This window comes from Centruroides sculpturatus, unplaced genomic scaffold, assembly GCF_000671375.1.
Source record: "Centruroides sculpturatus isolate CEXI.00-Female unplaced genomic scaffold, Cexi_2.0 scaffold175, whole genome shotgun sequence".
Lineage (NCBI taxonomy): Eukaryota > Metazoa > Arthropoda > Arachnida > Scorpiones > Buthidae > Centruroides > Centruroides sculpturatus.
Window position 1 is genome coordinate 504,402 of NW_019384486.1, and position 19,018 is coordinate 523,419.

General features: G+C 30.6%; 1 protein-coding gene across 1 annotated transcript in view; it reads right to left on the bottom strand.

Annotated features, from left to right (window-relative positions):
- LOC111621585 (signal recognition particle receptor subunit alpha-like) overlaps positions 1 to 13,215 on the bottom strand; it is a 30,075-nt gene extending 16,860 nt beyond the window's left edge. Inside the window, exon 1 of the mRNA XM_023363766.1 lies at positions 13,024 to 13,215. Coding sequence (XP_023219534.1) covers positions 13,024 to 13,140 — 117 coding nt within the window. The 5' untranslated portion in view covers positions 13,141 to 13,215. The remainder of the gene's footprint in view (positions 1 to 13,023) is intronic.
- Between the last annotated feature and the right edge of the window lie 5,803 nt (positions 13,216 to 19,018).

Below are 19,018 nucleotides of genomic sequence, written 5' to 3' on the forward strand. Positions count from 1 at the left end.
AATAATCAAAAACATTCCTGTTTTGCAAACCTCTGGAACACCAACATAAATTATATAACAGATTAAATATTGTTTGATATAGCCTGACAATGTATGTATTGTAGCTAAGCAAATGATGTAAAATGTAGCCAAATAATTACCATCACTTCCAGTTTATACTGTTTCTTGAGAAACGCTTTGTTTATCCATTAGCAAACTAATTATTGACAACCTATTAATTTCTTTGACCATTTAGCATCTTGACTTGAGTTGTTTCTGTTAAATTTGAAAAGATCTATAGACAAGAAGACAAAAAACACTAACAGAAATAAATTCAATTAAGCAAAAACTGAAATAACACTCACCAACACCAAAATCCAGCAAAATTCAAAAATTTTACTGTGAACTAATGTTTTCATCCATATATACCATAATTTTGGCATTGGTGAGCATTATTTTTGATTATTTAACCAGTTGCTTGAAGATTATTTTAAACAAAAATTGGTTGGCATGTGAAAACATGTCTATGGTATTTGGTCTTGTTTGGCATTTCAGTAGACTTAGAAAGCATCACTTCAGATAATGCTAAGAATTAATGCAAACCTGACAAGATAATTAATACTTGAAAAAACTTTTTTTTACCTTTTTTGTAATTTAAACCAAAATTGAATTTTATAATCTTTAAAAAAGTATTTTGATAAATACTTTATATAAATTAATATCACACTAATTTCTTAATTTCAGTGTTTAAATATATAAGTAATCTTTACTAGATATAAACTTTCTTAAGAAACTTTATAAACTGAAAGGTATCTGATTAACTTTGTTCAATTGGGAAAAAAATTTGAACTTAAAATTTGGAGTTGAAAAGTTTCCAGTTATGGAGGTTCATCTAAAAATCAAGATTTTGTACATTGATTTATTGGTGACCCATAATAAACTATCCATATGATATTTCCATAAATCTTATTATTTAGAATCATTGAGTCAATGCAAATCTTTCAACTTTGTTCAGAAACTCGCAAACACTTAACCAAATGGATAAATAACCTACCAAGAAATGCTTTCACAAATGGCTGATTGATCAATTCACTCAAGTATTTAGTAAGGAATTTTTGTGATATTTATAAAAGGAAATTCTATTATATAAGGTTATGGGTTTGTAGTTGTGATACTATGCATTTCATACAAATGTATCCTTAGCTTTCAGTTGCCTGTTTAAAGTTAATGCTGGAACTTACTGGCCACTATAATATATAATGCTATAACACTACAAAAATCAAACACAGCTTGTAGTGCACTCTAAACTACATGCAATTTGCAAGGCTTCATTTATTCAATGCTGCATTGACTTTGCTATAGACAGTATATTTTTGCTATACACATTTAATAAATAATACATAAGAAATATAAAGTATTTTTATTTTTTATTTATTTATTTCTTCATTTATATTTGTATTTATCATTTATTTTATTTTGTTTTTTTGTTTCAATTTAAATTAATCAGCATTCACTGTTCCAAAGCTTTTATATATATATATAAACATTCCAAAGCCTGATGTATTAATATTAAACCAAATGATCACTCTTATTAATCAGGATATTTTATATTTAATAAAATCAGATAGTAGAAAATTATAAAATAACTGGATTAATAACGGCAATCGTTTGATTTAGTTTTATGTTATATTCTATTCATTTTTTTAGTTCAATTCTGTATTTTACCTGAAGATGGCCTTTAAAAAAAGACTGAAAACATTTTAAATTAAACTGTTTTGCTGAAAACAAAGGTTTTTGTGTGAATACTGTAATTCAATTGTGGAAACTCCATGCCTCCACATAATGCCATTGGAAACTGCCCACCTGTAAAGACGGTGTAAGCTGAATGCAGACAGTGATGACAGATCACAGTGACAAGTCAGTCATTACATTCCTTGTTGCATCTTGGATAATGGATTCAAAACCAAAGTTCTCAAAGAAAACAGAGGTCTCCTGGAAACAATGCACACTAGCCTCACCCAACCAGTAAGAACAACTGGCAAGAGTTACTGACCAAAGAGCAGGGTTAGCTAAAAACATTAGCCCAATATGCTTTAATTATTACAAAACAAGAGCAGAATAAACCAAGGAAATTGGTTCAACCAAAATCAATCTGTATTTTCATACTGAATATTGAAACACGTACTTGATGTACTTATGAACTTGCAAAAATGCTTAAACAATGGCGAGTGGACAATACTTGCTTACAGAAAACACAATGTCACTCACATCACATTGGTGAGGGATATAAGCTAATCTACTATGACTTTGCAAATATCATCAAAGATGCAAAGATTATTCCATCAGAACACCTAGCCCCACAGCATAAACTGCTAATTCTTGACTTGACACTTGCCAAACAGCACAAGGAAAACAAAGTAAAAAGACTAGCTGCAATAATAGTGGAAACAATTTAAACACAAAGTTTTTATAGCCATTCATATCACCCTCCCAGAAATTAATACTGCTTCAATTAACTTAATATGGAATAAAATTTGTAAATCTATTACTTCTACTGTGAGGAAAATCCTTGGCACTTGTCAACATATTGATGGCCAGGCATGGATCTGAACTGCAGAAGTACATTACAAAACTATAAAGGTGTAGAAGGCCAAACTATAAGGCATAGCCTTTGAAAAGGAAGGGAAAAGAGTTTTAGAGGAAGTGAGAAGAGGAAAGGAAAGAAACGAATGATAGGAAAGTGTAAAGTGGGACCCATGGCATCTGTGAACTCCATTTTTTAATTTTACCAGTATTTACAAAATATGGGACATGGCCCATTTGAAAACAGAATATATAAAATCATATAATATGGAAGAACACCCATGGAGCTGCCTCTCTTGAGGCAATGCAGAAGTACAGAATAAAGTGTGAAAAAAGAAAGCAGCCTTTAAGACCTAGTTTGTCTTTTGTTTGAAAAAAAAAAAAAAAACAAGAAATGCACTATATTGCATTGAGGGCATGATGCACTATATTGCTACGAGGCAAGAAATCAAGAGAGTAGTTGAAGTTGCCCATGCTAATTACAGTGGGTTCAGTTCAGACTGCAAACAAATTGGACAACAAACACTTTCTCAAAAGATATTTATGTTCAGACAACGAACTCACGTTCAGATAACAAACACCTCACAGAACAAAACACAAGAAGATGCGACGTAAAATAATGAATATTGATTGGTGGTCCCTTGTCACCAGATGACAATTTGAAACCTTTCGGAGTGTGGGAAACATCGACCATTGGTGCTCAACTTGGTACCAATTGGATATTATTCCTCCGAACTTTGAAACTTTCCCTTGTAATTTCAGCCTTTTGTTTGCCTTTCTCACAGAAATAATTTTTTATACTCTTTGGAGAGTGTCGAGCACTTGTTAAGTTTTACTTGCATCAGTTTTTATTTTCAAAAGGGGAGAGTTTAACTGTCCCATCAGATATTCATTAATGTTTTAACAGCAAATTTCGAATTCTGTCCAGGCCTCACATTTAAATAATTTCTTTGTGCACTAGCTGATTTCTGTTCTTTGAATTTTGTAAGTGCTTTTCTGAACTTTTTATTTAAAAAAGAAACTGATAATATTGTGGAGTCTAAAAATAGTGGAGTGTCAAGAACACTGCTCACCATAGAAACCAAGCAAGAGATAATAACCAAGGTAGAGAGTGGGCAGAAAATGTCTGATGTTGCTAGGCAGTATGGCTTGAACAGGTCTACAGTAGATACAATCAAAGAAAGATATAATCAAGAAAACTCAAGCAGCTAAAGGAGTAATGAAAATCACATCTGAGAAACAAAGATCCATGAAAAAAATGAAGAGATTGCTTTTAGTTTGGATTTAAAAAAAAGTGATGTAATTAGTATGACTTTCATTCAAGAGAAAGCTAGAGAAATGTTTGAAGCACATGCCAAACCATGAATCCCATCACAAAAGACAAGAAAAATATTCCTGGGCACAAGCCCATGAAAGACAAATTGCTGTTACTTTTGGGAGCTAATGCTAGTGGTGATATGAAGGTTATCCTGCTTCTTGTCTATCACTCTGAGAACCCTAGAGCATTTAAAAAAATTCCATAATTAAAGAAAGACTGCCAGGGACGTGGAGATCAAATAAAAGGGCATGGGGTCACACAGGCTCTTTTCAAAGAATAGCTATTTGAAGTTTGTACACCAAGCATCAAGGATTACCTTCAGACCAATGAATTGCCATTGAAAGCACTGTTGCTATTGGATAATGCACCAGGACACCCAAAAGACCTTGAAGATAATTTGCTGGAAGACTTTCCCTGGCTGACAGTTCAGTTTCTGCTTCTGAATAAACTTCGTTGATTCAGCCAATGAATCAGGAGGTTATTGCAGGTTTTAAGAAATTGTACATTTGAGCACTGTTTCATCTGTGTTTTGAAGCATGCAAGTTCTCTTCAAAGATGACATTAAAAACATTTTGGAAAGAAAAATTCAATATTTTTGAAGCTATTAGGCTCATTTAGAAGGCATGGTCAGAAGTCACTCAATGACAGTTGAATTCGGCTTGGCGAAAACTGTGTCCCTCCTGTATTCAGGGAGACAAAAATAATGCCCCTGAAATTATGGATGAAATTGTGACAACTGCTAGAGATCTTGAATTGGAAAAGAATGAAGATGATATTGAAGAGCTCATAATTGAACCTGAAATTGATCTGATGACAGAACTCCAAGAACTCTTGAATGAAGAACACCAAGAAATTCAGCAAGATGTGTTTTCGTCTGAAAAAGAGGAAGACAAAAGAGGACCAATGCCGACATCTGCTATTAAAGATCTTTTGAAGAAGTGGATGTCAGAACAACGGTCTTAGAATGGCATCCAAACCAGGTTGAGGTTTAATAGACTCAAGGATCTCTACAATAACAATGTTAGTAATTACTTTTCTTTCCACTTTATCTCTTCTTAAGAATTTTTCAAAAGTAATTACTTTTGAAAAATCCTTAAGAAGAGAGAAAGGAATCGACATTGGACAGATTGTTTAATGCCTCATAAACAGAAAAAAACATGACTGATAAAAATGCAAGACTGTATGTATGTGTTTGGTTTCTCCAGAATGAATTAATCAAAGACAATATTAAAGAATTTTTACTTCCAGTAATAAAAACATTTACTAATGTTTTAAAATCATGTAACAAATGCTTTAGACCTTCTCCAAAGTCTGCATCAGGTTATAGAACCATCAAATTCCAATGTCAGCAGAATGTGTTAAATAGAATGATTTTGAATATTAAATTAATCAAATTCTGATTAAAATCTATTGAAAACTGGTAATCAGTTAACAAACAATTCAGATAGCAAATATGATCTTGGAATGGATTATGTTCATTTAATTAATTAACCGATCACCCAGTGTATTATCAAAATCTTAATGAATAGCTGGATACACTTTAAGAGAAGAATAGCATCTATATATTGTGCCTAAACATTACTAAAACTGAATACCATGAGACTAACCCTAGTACAGGATCAATCATGGTCAATGGATATAATCTGGTAAAGACAGACAACTTCTAATACTTAGGATCCAGTGGCATGCCATCCTTGAAAGCAGTGGAAGTGTCGCTTCCCTAGTATTTACTAAAATATAAATACATATTGCGTGATTATTTTCATGTTTTAATGTACTTTGAATTAATTAAAATTAATATTTTATTATAACTGCATTATGTATCTTATTACAAATTTCTATACTACATGTGAAGAAAACGATAAGATAAGATTGCTAATGTATATTCGAATATCAGTGCAAAATGGAAGTACTGTATTGTCAAAACCGGGTCAGCTTCCAAGCAGCCAGATTATACGCATTTGCATATGCACTTTACAGAGTAACAACTTCGTGCAGTTTAGCTGGTGGAAGCTACACACCAAAATATCGTATAACACTTGAAATGATTCTGTCCAGAACCGGTTCTGGGCTGTTAGCCACCTGCCTGCTAGATGTTTGGCTGCCCTCACCCCATTATGTTAATCGTGAGTAGATTTATAACTTAATCCAACTGATAGGAATTTACTGGTATGTTTTTATGATAGTTCTGTATAGTTGACAGAAGTTTAAAAAATCCATTAAAATATTTGATATATTTATTCTGCTCTCCCATCTTGTATTACAGATTTCAATGTTAAACTAGTGATATTATGATTTGGTATGTTTTATCTATAAGGGGATGCACGAAAAAAATCTTGTACAATGTTAAGAAATTAACTGATTGTAAATGATGCTGCCAAAGTAATGGCAGCATCATTTACAACTAAATTTAATGAATGAGATACGCAAGGTACAAAAAAAGCTCTAGAATTTATTTTCCTTGAATTTACGATTTATGTATCCGTTGTCATAAAAATTGGTCTTTCCACTTCTTTCCCAAGACTACAAATATTTGAGTACAAAGTAACTAGTTTCAACTTATTCCTACTTAAATAGTTAAATAATTAAGAGATTAGGGAATTAGGGACATAAATAAAACCCTGCTGAAAAAGCCAAAATTTTACTTAAACAAAAGCTTAACCAAACCAATTTCTAGCTGAGTACAGTGGGGACTGAATTCTTCGTAATATTAGATGTAATAAAGACAGAAATTTTCCCAGTTCAACGAAAGTGACCAAAACATTGTAAATTTTGGAAATTTCCATGATCACTAGTAAACGAATTAGTTAGAAAACAAACAACTATTAACTTTAACATATTCAGATTTTTACAGCTATGGTGAGAAACGTTTAAAATCTACAACAACCATGTCATGCCCTTTGAGGTATACTAGTGATGCAACAAAAGAGGCATTTGACATTAACTGGTATCGGTACCCTCAGTATTTGGCATGCGTACACACACTGCACACCTATCAAGATCGTCTCTGATTCCATCCATGAGCCACTGGTAGGGAGCAATTTTAACTAAGTGGATTGTTTTAATATTTAAAAAGTAAAGAATATTTTATGTTATTTTACGTACGTTTCTTCACAAATCTATATTTAATTATAATTTTCTTTAAAAGTATATTCATACAATTGAATATTTTGTACCAGGTATGTATAATTGTATATCCATCACACATTTTATTTTAACAAGTAAGTTTTTATAATTTTATTTTTAATTTTAGCTCTTATATTTGGCTAGCGATTTAGAATGTAATTGCGATATTGAAAATTTATTTTTAAAAAGTTTTGGCTGAAGACCATATAATGAAAAAGAAAACATTATTAAAAGAGAAAGACCAATGCCTAAATTAAATATAAATACTTCAACAAAAAAATTTGTTCGACATTTTCACGATAAAATTTATGAAGACATAAAATGGCTTTGTGGATGCATAGAAATGCAAAAATTGTTTTTTGACCTTGCCTACTATTTTCAAATGAAATTAGTGTGTGGAATAAGAATGGCTTTAACAATTTAAATAATTTGAGTAAAGTTGGCAAAAGACATGAAAATCATAAATGTCACATCAATTCTTTCGTAAAATTGAAGCAATTTGGAAATCAAAACAGAATATAATTTAATATTAGTAAACAATATAAAATAAATATTGAAAATTATAACAAGATAATTTCAGCTAATAGATATATTATATCTAAATTAATAGATGTTATATGTTTTTTCTCAAAGCAAGAATTGGCATTTAGAGGGCATAGGGAATCTATTGAATCTAATAACGGAGGTAACTGTATTGAACTTGTTTATTTATTAAGTACATCAGATAATCTATTAAAAATATATTTAAAGAAGTGTATGGTTTTTTACTGGCTTATCGAACAAACAAATACGAATGGACCCTGATGCACAATTAACTGATTGCTCCTGCAAGTTGGCTTTTTACAGAAACACAGCTTCCCTATCATCAAATGTCATGGCACGCCACTGTTTGGATCCATCCTACAAGTCAATACTTTTATTAAACTGAAGTGTAGACAAGGATTAATGCAACTTGGCTATTATGGAAAAAGTTACTGGCATCCTCTATGACAAGAAGATGCATATCTATATGAAATCAAAAATATACCAGCATAATGATTATACCCATTATGCTGAATGGACCAATCACAAAAACACTAGTACAACTACTATATGCCAAGGAAATGGATGTTAGACATCTCTCTTCTTGACTATGTCATAAATGATGCAATTTGAAAGAAGTTTGGTATTACACCACTAACCTAAACATACATAAAAGGCAACATCACTAGTTTGGACATGTTCTCCAAGCAGCTCCTAATACTGTTGCAAATATTGCTTACTTATCTCAGTCATCAGTCTCTTACCACTTGGAAGACCAAAACAAAAATGGCAAGATACAATCCATTCAGACAGATCTAAAGGCCACTCATGCTCATCCAGATGATATACAAGATCAATACAAATGGCAATCAAAGATCCATAATATATCCAGACCCTGCTCAGGCCAAACAAAAAAAAAAAAATGATAACAAAGACTAATGCAATAACTGTATTTGAAAGTAAATTAATTTACTGAAAATCTAACAATGTTATGTATATGACCCAGTTTTACATCACAATTGACAGTAATTTCCATTTATGTGAAGTTTGGGTTCTGTGTATGTCTATGTAGTGTTGCACATTCTGGTTTTATTTTATTATTACATTTTTGAAAAATAATTCAGATAATCCAGTTTCAAATACTTAAGTTTCTACTGTAATTTTAAAATATTCACACATTAAGTTTCATGTCAGAATTGAAAAAGTAAATTACCAGTATTTGGTTAAGAGGATACAAATTATAAGATACAGTAATTTAATTTGTATTCTTTCACCCAAACAAAATCATGCTTAGCCAATTTTAGCCAATTGCACATCATTATTTCAATTATATATTCTTAATAATTAAATTGTTTTATTAATTTACTATTTCCAAAATGGAATTAACTGAATATTAAATATGTTGGGTGTTTTTGGTGATGGACTGATTTCTAAGAAATGACATCACAGATTCATTTGATAAAATAAACTTTTATGGTCATTTAAAAGAAATTTGCAAACTTCATTTCTTATAATAATAAATTCAGCAGTATAACCTGCTAAAGCTCAGTAAAACTTCTATATAGAGTTAATCATAATAAATTACTGTACAGTATATCCACCTTGTTTTTGGCATCATCACAGAAAATACCCCACTAACTTGGACTTTCATAAACTCAGAAAATCTTCACTTTGTATTAGTTTGAGTTAGTGAGATTACTGTACTGTACTTGTTAAAAAAAAAAACATTAAAATCTTTTTTCATAAAAAAACTCTTTATTAAAGCATTTTGTTTATTAATGCTTTACTTCTTATATAAGATATGCAACAAACTACACATATACAACAAAAACGGTTCAGCAAATGATTGATACTCTAAAATGACCTTTTAGAATATATAGTCTCATATATTGAAGATATAAGAATTTAAATTAATGAACTGTATATTTCCATACAGAACAATATTATACAGTTATACAACAATATACAGTTAACTCACATTAATATGAAGCACTAGGGAAACAGTAGTTAGTTTGCTTTATAAAAATTCATATGAATAATTTTCAAGGTCAAGGTTGTATAATTTAGGGAGTTAAGGCTTATTAAGCAATCAAAATCTCTGAATTATAATATTTTGAAATAATTTACTACATAAAGCTAAATAAAATTAAATTTATTTACAAAAATAATGTTCTAAATAATTTTCTAATCAAATAAAATGAGAAGGAAACTATTTGCCATTTAAATGTGGAGCAGCATATCACAGTAGTTAAACAAAGCTAAAAGAAATTTGTGATTTTTCTGTTGAAGATTGTTTGAAAAAGTAGAAAATATTTTTTAGCATCAAAAGAATAAAATAAGTAGCCAAACTTGGCATTATGTATTTATTTCCCAATATGCAAACTAGCATATGTTTGTATGTGACCACATCCATTTAAAGAGGTGGGCATCCTTAAACTTTAACCCTTATTTTCTGATTTTCTGATTAGTAAAATGGTCCACTAAAACCAGATGTTTGAATTGCTCTACAATCAAAGATTTGTTATCCTCTTTATTTACTGATGATAAATTGTATGTGAATTGTTTACAGTATTTTGTTAAAGAGAAGTGATGTTAATAAACTTTTTGCATTCAATTGAAGATCAAACCTGCCCTTGCTTATTAGGAAAAGAAAATCTAGTCTATTCAAAATGGAACATTTATTACAGTACTACTTTTTATTGTTCATGTCAAAAAATGTAAAAAGCAACCATTACTGGAAATAGAGTTGTTTATTGGGAGGTATGAAAGTAATTTAGTTTGATTTAATTAATGAATTCTGGTAAATTTTTGTTTGCTTTATTGCTTGAAAATTAATGTTGTGACAATGGCATCTTGCCATGGCAACAGCAAAATTTGCTTGTTTGTTTTAAGATGAGTCAACATATTTTAAATTTATTGACTGACAATTATAATTGCATAAGTTTTCTGCAATATCATTTGGTTTTTATTGATAAGTAAAAAAAAAGTTTGACTACAAAATTATTATCTGTTACAATCATTATCTAATGATATATTTTTATACTTACAAGCTTTAGGCAGAAGAGTATTAGTGTATGAAATGCCACACTGTGCTACATCCCTGTATATAAATAGCATAACTATAACCTAAAATGTTAAATCAGTCTAAAAGACAACGGACAACTTTTTAAACAAGTGAATGCAACTTTAATTCATTTTACAATGATTTTAACTAGAGAAAGGTAAAACAAAACATAAAATTATAAAAAACACCTCTTTGTAAACAAACAAATTTTGCTTAAATAACACACAAAGTCTTGCTGAAAAAAGTATTTAAATTCATTTAAACAAACATTTTCCACTTTTTTTCATAAGTCTGCTCAGGTTTAGCAAGAAGATTGGTTTAAACAAGTTCTAACTGTTGAATCCTCTTGTTAAACCTGATGCAAACTTATGAAAAGAAGTGGAAAATGTTTGTTTAAATGAATTAAAGTCTTGCTGAAAAAAGTACTTACTGTGTTGTTCAAAACAAATTTACAGAATTCAAAATTTCTAATTTATTAAAGATATAAATAAAAGACTATATATTTCATGTCTTCATATCTGCTTGAATATATTTTATATAAAGTACAGCTTTAAATCATAATTTCTATATTACAAACCAACCTAGTTCTACATATTCATTATGAAATATCAGATCCATGTAAATATTCAAATTTATACTTTATCACTTAATGAATAATGATTATTTTGTTAAAATATTGATATTATTTCAAAACTTTTAACACATACGAAATTCAAAGTTTTTATTTTCCAATCGTAACTGCTATGCTTTCAAATTATAAAAAATTTCAATAAATTATATTTTACAGCATATAAAATGTGACATTTGGTATTAAAAATACCTGCATCTTATGTGTAAAGTTGCAATCTCCCACAGGCTAATGAATTCACCAAAGACCTTTAGTAAACTGCAATAACTTCTATCTAACCCAACCCTTGAATAAAATACTATTGTTTAATTAAACAACATATTGTAATTATAATTTTATTAGTTTTTGTTAGAGCTAAGATGCTTTTGCATGTATTCATGTAGAATATTTTAATACTAAATTACTGCTTTTAAACTCCTGCTTTTCCCTGATAAATAAAAGTAGACATTCTGATTTTATTATTATTTTTTAAATCAGAATATAGTAAAACCAAAAATTTGATGCCAAGTGCTAAAGTAGGGATGGCATAAATATATCAAATACTTTTCCCTAAATATTTTGTGCTAAAATGGAAGTGCATCTTATGTCATAAAATACAGTAAATCTAATATGAAAAGCTCCAAAAAAATTCTGAAATGAGAAATTCTGTACACAGCTAAATTTAATAAATTTAGTTAGAATTCTTGTTTAGTTCAATGTTAACCTTCAAATTACCTTAAAATATATAGATTCAGTGGCATGTGGTGACATTTGATAATAGGGAAGCTGTGCCAGATCCAGATAGAATCACTGAAAGTGTTATACAATATTTTGGTGTGTAGCATCCACCAGCTAAGCTGCAAGAAGTTGGTGCTCTGCAAATCACATGTGCAAATGCCTGTAATCTGGCTGCTTTACACAATTCAAATATTTTGGCTGTGGAAGCTATCCTGTATTTGACAATACAGTGCTTGCATTGTGAATATGCATATACAAATTTATATTTGATATTAGAAAATACAATAACAATCTTATCATTTTTCACATGTAGTATAGAAATTTGTAATAAGATACACAATGTGATTATAATAAAATATTAATTTTAAGTAATTCAAAGTATGAAAATAATCACATAATATATTTATATTTTAGAAAATATAAGGGAAGCAGCATTTCCACCACTTCCATGGAGTATACAGGTTAGCCACTGTATAGATTAGCTACAGAAATTATAATTGAATCCCTCCTAGCATTGAATTGTGTTATATATATATAATAAATACATACATACAAATTATTCTTACATGTTAGTTTCTTAAATTAAGGATCATTAACATAGATTGTACATTAATGTTGATACATAAATTACAATAGAAGTATAACAGTAAATATAAACATTAAAATGTTAAGCTGTGATAATAAATATATTAACTTTTTAAATCAGTATTTTTAAAAAGTCATTATATTCATTTCATAATTAATAACTTCAAAATATTCTTTTATTTCACAATAACGTCAATGTTTTTAGAATGAAAACTTTAATTACAACACATTGTTAATACATTAATTATAAATTAACAAATGAAATTTATATACATTTACGCGTGTGAAATCCTTAAGGTACAGTAAACATATGGATTTAAATTATCCATCGCGTTATAGAAATTAACATGCAATGCATAATAATCTTCGATTGCTATCAAATATAGTTTCTCTATCATCCAAAATTAAGATTAAATGCCCAAATGTTTAGAGAAAACCGGAAATATGGTTAAATGACGCAATTAGGCTTATCACATATGGCAGGAAAAGTCCGATTCTTACCTGTAATAATACATTCCTGATGAGTGAATTAACAGAAGGCCTAAATATATCGGATGTGCCTTGAAAACACCATAATACGATACCACTTTTACTGAAAATAGTAAATAAATCGAGCATTTTTGATTCCTGTCAGCAGACCATACAATTTGTAAAATACCAGACGATCTTCGTTGTAACTAAAGACGCCCTCTTTAGAGTTTTATTCAGAAGTGGAAATGAAAAATTAAAATATTAACTAATTTTCTGGATCATTTCTTTCTTAATAGTAATAATAATAGTGATAATTTATTTAAAATTAATATATTTTATTATTTATTTAAAATTAAATTTTAAGATTTTTTTTACAATCAACCAGTGCTAGTAGCAGTGTTTACAGCGCCACTTTTGAAAGCTCGTTGAAAAGAAATCCGTGACAGTTTCAGGATGGAAAGCGAAACATACCGTAAGGTATAATTATGTCACATTTTTGTGCTGCTATCAATTGTACCAACAGTTACAAGAAAGGTTCAGGAATTTCAAATAAGATGTAATTATTAAGTTTGGATAGAAGCTTTATACATATCAAATTATGAATTTTAGAGTAGTTAACATCAGTGATAAGTAAATCAGATTCCATTCTTATGATAGTGAAATTTAAAATAAAACTTTTTCTTTCTCAGGTTTCCACTCGCTGATGAATCCCTTCTCAAGAAATGGATTATACTAATGCGACGCAATGGTTGGAAGCCAAACAATAATACTAGAATTTGTTCATCTCATTTTGAAGAAGCATGCTTCAGTTATAATAATTGTAGAAGATATTTACAACCAAATTCTGTTTCTACAATTTTTTCATTTTCTTCACATCTTCAAAAAATCCCTTCAATAAAACATTCAGGAAAAAAACGAACATCTAAAGACCCTATTTCAAAAGTCTCTAAAGAAAAAAAATTGCAAAAAGAGAATATGAAGTATCAGCCTCTCATGATCACACATATTGTTTTCTGTCCTCAAAGAAGGTGCATGAAATGTTAATTTTAACATGACAGAAATCTGAAAGAATTGGAAATTAACTTTGATTAGAAAATTTGAAAAACTGGTTTTATTACCCTTCAACAGAAGAATTTAAAGTTTATGCATTTCTTGATGCAGATCATATGTTGAAATTGATGAGGAATCTTTTGGCTGATCTTAAAGTTCTAAAGAGTGACAATGATGGCAGAATTATTATGAGGGCTGTTCGGAAAGTTTGCGGCCTTGCCTATATGCGGCGCTGCGATCAATTTAATTTTTGGCGGGAATAATTCAGCCATCTGTGCTAGAGATATGATACCAATTTCCGCTTGATTTGTCAAAAAGTTTTGCCACAACAGCTTAGCAAATAGTCAGTGTGCACATGCTTTGTCAAAAATGGAGAAGACGGAGACTCGTGCGGTCATAAAATACCTGACGAAAAAAGGGTTGACCCCATCTCAAATTAAAGCTGACATGGATGAAGTTTTGGGAGAGTCTACTCCTTCGTACACCACTGTGAAAAAATGGACAGCCCTTTTTAAATCTGGCAGAGAGAGAATGGAAGATGACCCTCACAGCGGACAGCCATCAACTGCTGTCACTGAAGAAAATATCGACAAAATTCACGATTTGTTATTAGCAGATCGCCATTTGAAAACACGTGAGATAGCTGAGACAACAGGCATCTCTGTCGACTGAGTGCACCACGTCCTAACCGAAAATTTGGGTATGATGAAGGTCTCAGCAAGGTGGGTGCCGCGTCTGCTGACCGCCGAGCAAAAACGTGTTCGCACTTTGATGCCAAAGGAGTGTTTGGACTTCTACCAGAAAAACCCACAGGATTTCTTGCGTCGGTTTGTGACTACTGACGAAACGTGGATCCATTACTACACTCCTGAAACAAAAGAACAGTTGAAGCAATGGAAATACCACAGTTTGCCACCACCAAAGAAGGCAAAGACAGTTCCATCAATGGGGAAAGTGATGGCCTCGGTTTTTTGGGATGCTAAAGGCATCATCATTATTGACTACCTAGAAAGAGGAAAGACGATTAATGCTGTCTATTACTGTGAACTTTTGGAAAAATTGAAGAAAGAAAACGAAATAAAAAGGTCACACTTGAAGAAGAAAAAGGTTCTGTTCCACCACGATAATGCACATGCAGATTCCTCTAGAATCACTGAACAAAAGATAAACGAACTTCACTTCCAATTAGTTACACATCCACCGTACTCACCTGATTTGGCCCCCAGTGACTTCCACCTTTTTCCAAACCTAAAAAAATTCTTGGCTGGAAAGAGATTCCACTCAAATGACGAAGTCATCTCTGAAGTGAACGAGTATTTTGCACACCTTGACAAATCGACCTATTGTGATGGCATAAAAAAGCTAGAACATCGCTGGAATAAGTGCATTGCTAACAAAGGAGCCTACATTAAAAAATAAAAAAATTTTAACATTATTTTGTTTGTTGTTCTATTTGAGGCCGCAAACTTTCCGAACAGCCCTCGTAAATGGCAATATTTTATTCAATTATATAACGTACAGAATAAAGACGGTCTTCGTGTCTCAAATAAATTAAAATCATATATTGAATGGTAAAGACAAAAATGAAGATAAATATAGCAGCACAGATATTAAGTAGATCTGTAAGTAATGCTTTTATATTTTGTAAAGAAAATTGCATAGAAGACTTTAATAATGTTGATGCAACTGCTGAATTCACATTGAACATAAATGATATATTTGACTTGCTTAATTCTTGTCATCCAATGGGGAGATGGACAAAGAGTCCAGTCACGAACAGAAACAAAGACCAGTGTTCAAAAATTATTAATGAAGAAATTGATTATTTCAGTAAACTGAAGATTGTAAAAGCTGTCTATTTCTTAAAGGAAGAAGAGAGATTCTAATAATTGGTCTAATAATTGATTTAAAAAATTAGAACAAATAGCAAATCAATATGTTTGGAGTAAAAAGCCATTATTAAATTATCTTATAACAAAAAAAAATTCAGCGTTACATCATATTGAGTTATTTTTTTCTGCAATTAGAAATAGAGTTGGGTAACAACAATTCCACAGCATTGCAGTTTAGATCAGCATATAGGAAGTGTTTGTTAGCCAGTTTCTCCATCTCCAAAAGCTAATAGTCACTTGAACTGTTTGGAGTGATGTCACTCCCAACAAGATCGGACCACAGCAAAATGGAACTGTGTTGTCTACAGCAATGAATCCAGATTCAGTTTGAGCACTGACAATGGCCATGTTTGTGTCTGGAGGCTCTGTGGTGAATGCCTCAATCCTGCCTACACTTTGGAGTGGCACCCTGCCCCACAGCTGATAATGGTCTGAGTTGCTATCACATATGACAGCTGGTCATCTCTAATAATGATATAAAGGACCATGATGGCCCAGCAGTATGTTAGTGATTTCCTGTAGCCACGTGTTGCCTTTCATGACAGGGCAACCAAGAGCCATTTTCCAATAGGACAATGCTTGACCACATACAGAAATGTTGTTATAGGACTGCCTCCATCACATTGCCACACTTCCTGGCCTGCCCAGTCCTGATTTGTCACCAATATCAACCAATAATGTCTGAGATCATCTGGAATGCCAAGTTGGACAGCCTAGGAGTTTGGCCAAAGTAGAGAACTGCTTGCAGCAACTGTGGACTGAGATGCTGCAGGACACTGTATTACACCAGTATGCCTCCATGCTGGTCCATATCACATGGTATATTTATGCTAGAGGTGGCCCAAGAGGGCACTAGAACCTCCTTTCATTTATAGTTTTTCCTTTAATAAATGATCCTTCTATTTTCATTTTGTAATCATTTATATCACCGTTACACATACACACACACACAATTTTGTTCAATTCCGACAACTCCTTGATGTGCTAATTTTTATGGCAATGAGTATTTGTTTAACAGGAATAAATTTATTTTTAGTAAATATGCCAGAAGCAGAGAAGCCAAGTTTTATTAATTTTAATTATTATGGTTTCTGTCAAAATTTCTTATGAAATGATGATGATGATGATGATAGAATCAACCATTTAAATTTTGTTTTATTATGAAAAATGATTTTTAAAACTTTCAAAATAAACATTAATTAGAAACTAATGTAAAACTTACTATAATTTTCTGCAAGATGAGGATTTTATATACTATAAATTGATCTAATATTGAGAATTTAGACAGTGAAAGAGTATTTCTGAATTGAATACTTAGCATATATAGTATGGCCACAAAAGTTTAGATATACTAGTAAGCAGTTGTCTGCATAGGACTACTCTCCTTTATTCTCTGTACAAATTTTAATTTTCTCAATGTTCTTTTTGACCTCATGTTGACAGTTGGAAGCCTTTAATTAAAACAGGCTTTGATAATTAGATATCTGTAGCTCTTTCACTGTTGAAAGAGCTACAGATACAGATATCTAATTATAAATGCTAAGGCACTATTAAAATAAAACAAATAATAAAATGCATAGTCTTATGCTTACTGCATCTCTAGATATGGTACATCAGTTTTTTTATCTCATAAAATATGTCCCTGTATAAAAATTCCATAAAACTTTTGTTTTCTTACTTTTCCACTTAATTTTAATTATAGGCAAACTCAACAGAATATAAAAAATGCTACCATAGTTAATATTTATTAATAACTACTGCTTATTTTTATAACTATGTACTATTTTGAAAAAATACACAACTAATTTTATCAAAAATGGAATTTTACTATTATTAGCATAAGCTAAGCTACAAGATACATAAGCTACTAGTTGGCCAATTTGGAAAAAAGATAGGAGAATCTGCACTAAAACTGACTATAAAAATCAGGCCTGTTCTCACAATTATGATTATATCAACAATCATTCAGATAAGTCAGTATGTTAACATGCAACCCTTGATCAAGATTTACATTTACAGCTGTTTAGGCCAGTGATTTTCAACTAGTGTGCCATGAAAATTTTGAAGGTTATTAAATAAATTATTTTTGAAAGAAGCCCAAAGAACGAAAAGTGTGTGCCAAAATTAAAATATCTTTAAATTGATTACAGTATATGAATTTTTCATTGTTATAATAAATAAATGTACACATAATGTAGTAAAAAATACATATTCATAAGCAAAATTGTGTGTACAACACTGAGTTATTTTATTTAAAATGGAATTTTCTTTAAATCAAAAATATACAGTACCTATAATTGTCCATATTTAGTTCAAATTATTTTAACTTAGAAGTAGCCAGACGTTGGGCAGGTTTCTAAAGACAATTATCATGCTGCTTTTAAATACAAATCTCTTATGTAAATGAAAAGTGTTAATTTAAATAACTTGTAATCTGCTGCTGTTTTAATTCATAAAAAATAAATAGACAAAGTGAATTAAGATAAGTGGCAAGTAATATGATGATAGAATGTTTACAAACACAACTTTAAATCACATGATCTTATTCCATGAAAATTTAATTTAGGTTCAAGTGTACTGTGGGATAAAAGATTGAAAAACACTGTTAGTCTAACAAATAATGCCACATAGTCAATCATTACTGCTACTTAACAAGTTAGAATAACAAATCATGGGACATCTTAACATCCAATTATCCTTCTATGTGTTTTCAGCCACTGCTATTGGATAACTGCATTGTAATCTCCCAAACTGTTCCCAAATTATGATGAGTTTGCTGAATTTTAACCAAGTTCATAACCATGAAGACCGTTTCAGGTGAGAAAAATCATACTTGAAAATTTGAAATACAGTATTAACCACTGTTAATTAATAGACTCAGTGCAACTAAAGTAAAACTCATAGAATAAAATTTTTGCAATAAAAGTTTTTGATGTAAATTTTCAATTAATGTAATGTAGCTTTTATTTTTAAATAATTTCATAAATTCTTGTTTTAGGAGAACTTTTTCTGAGCAATTTGGATTAGAATATGTGAGGTGTTCATGATCTTTGAAGAATCTGTCTGCAAATAATGTTTGCATA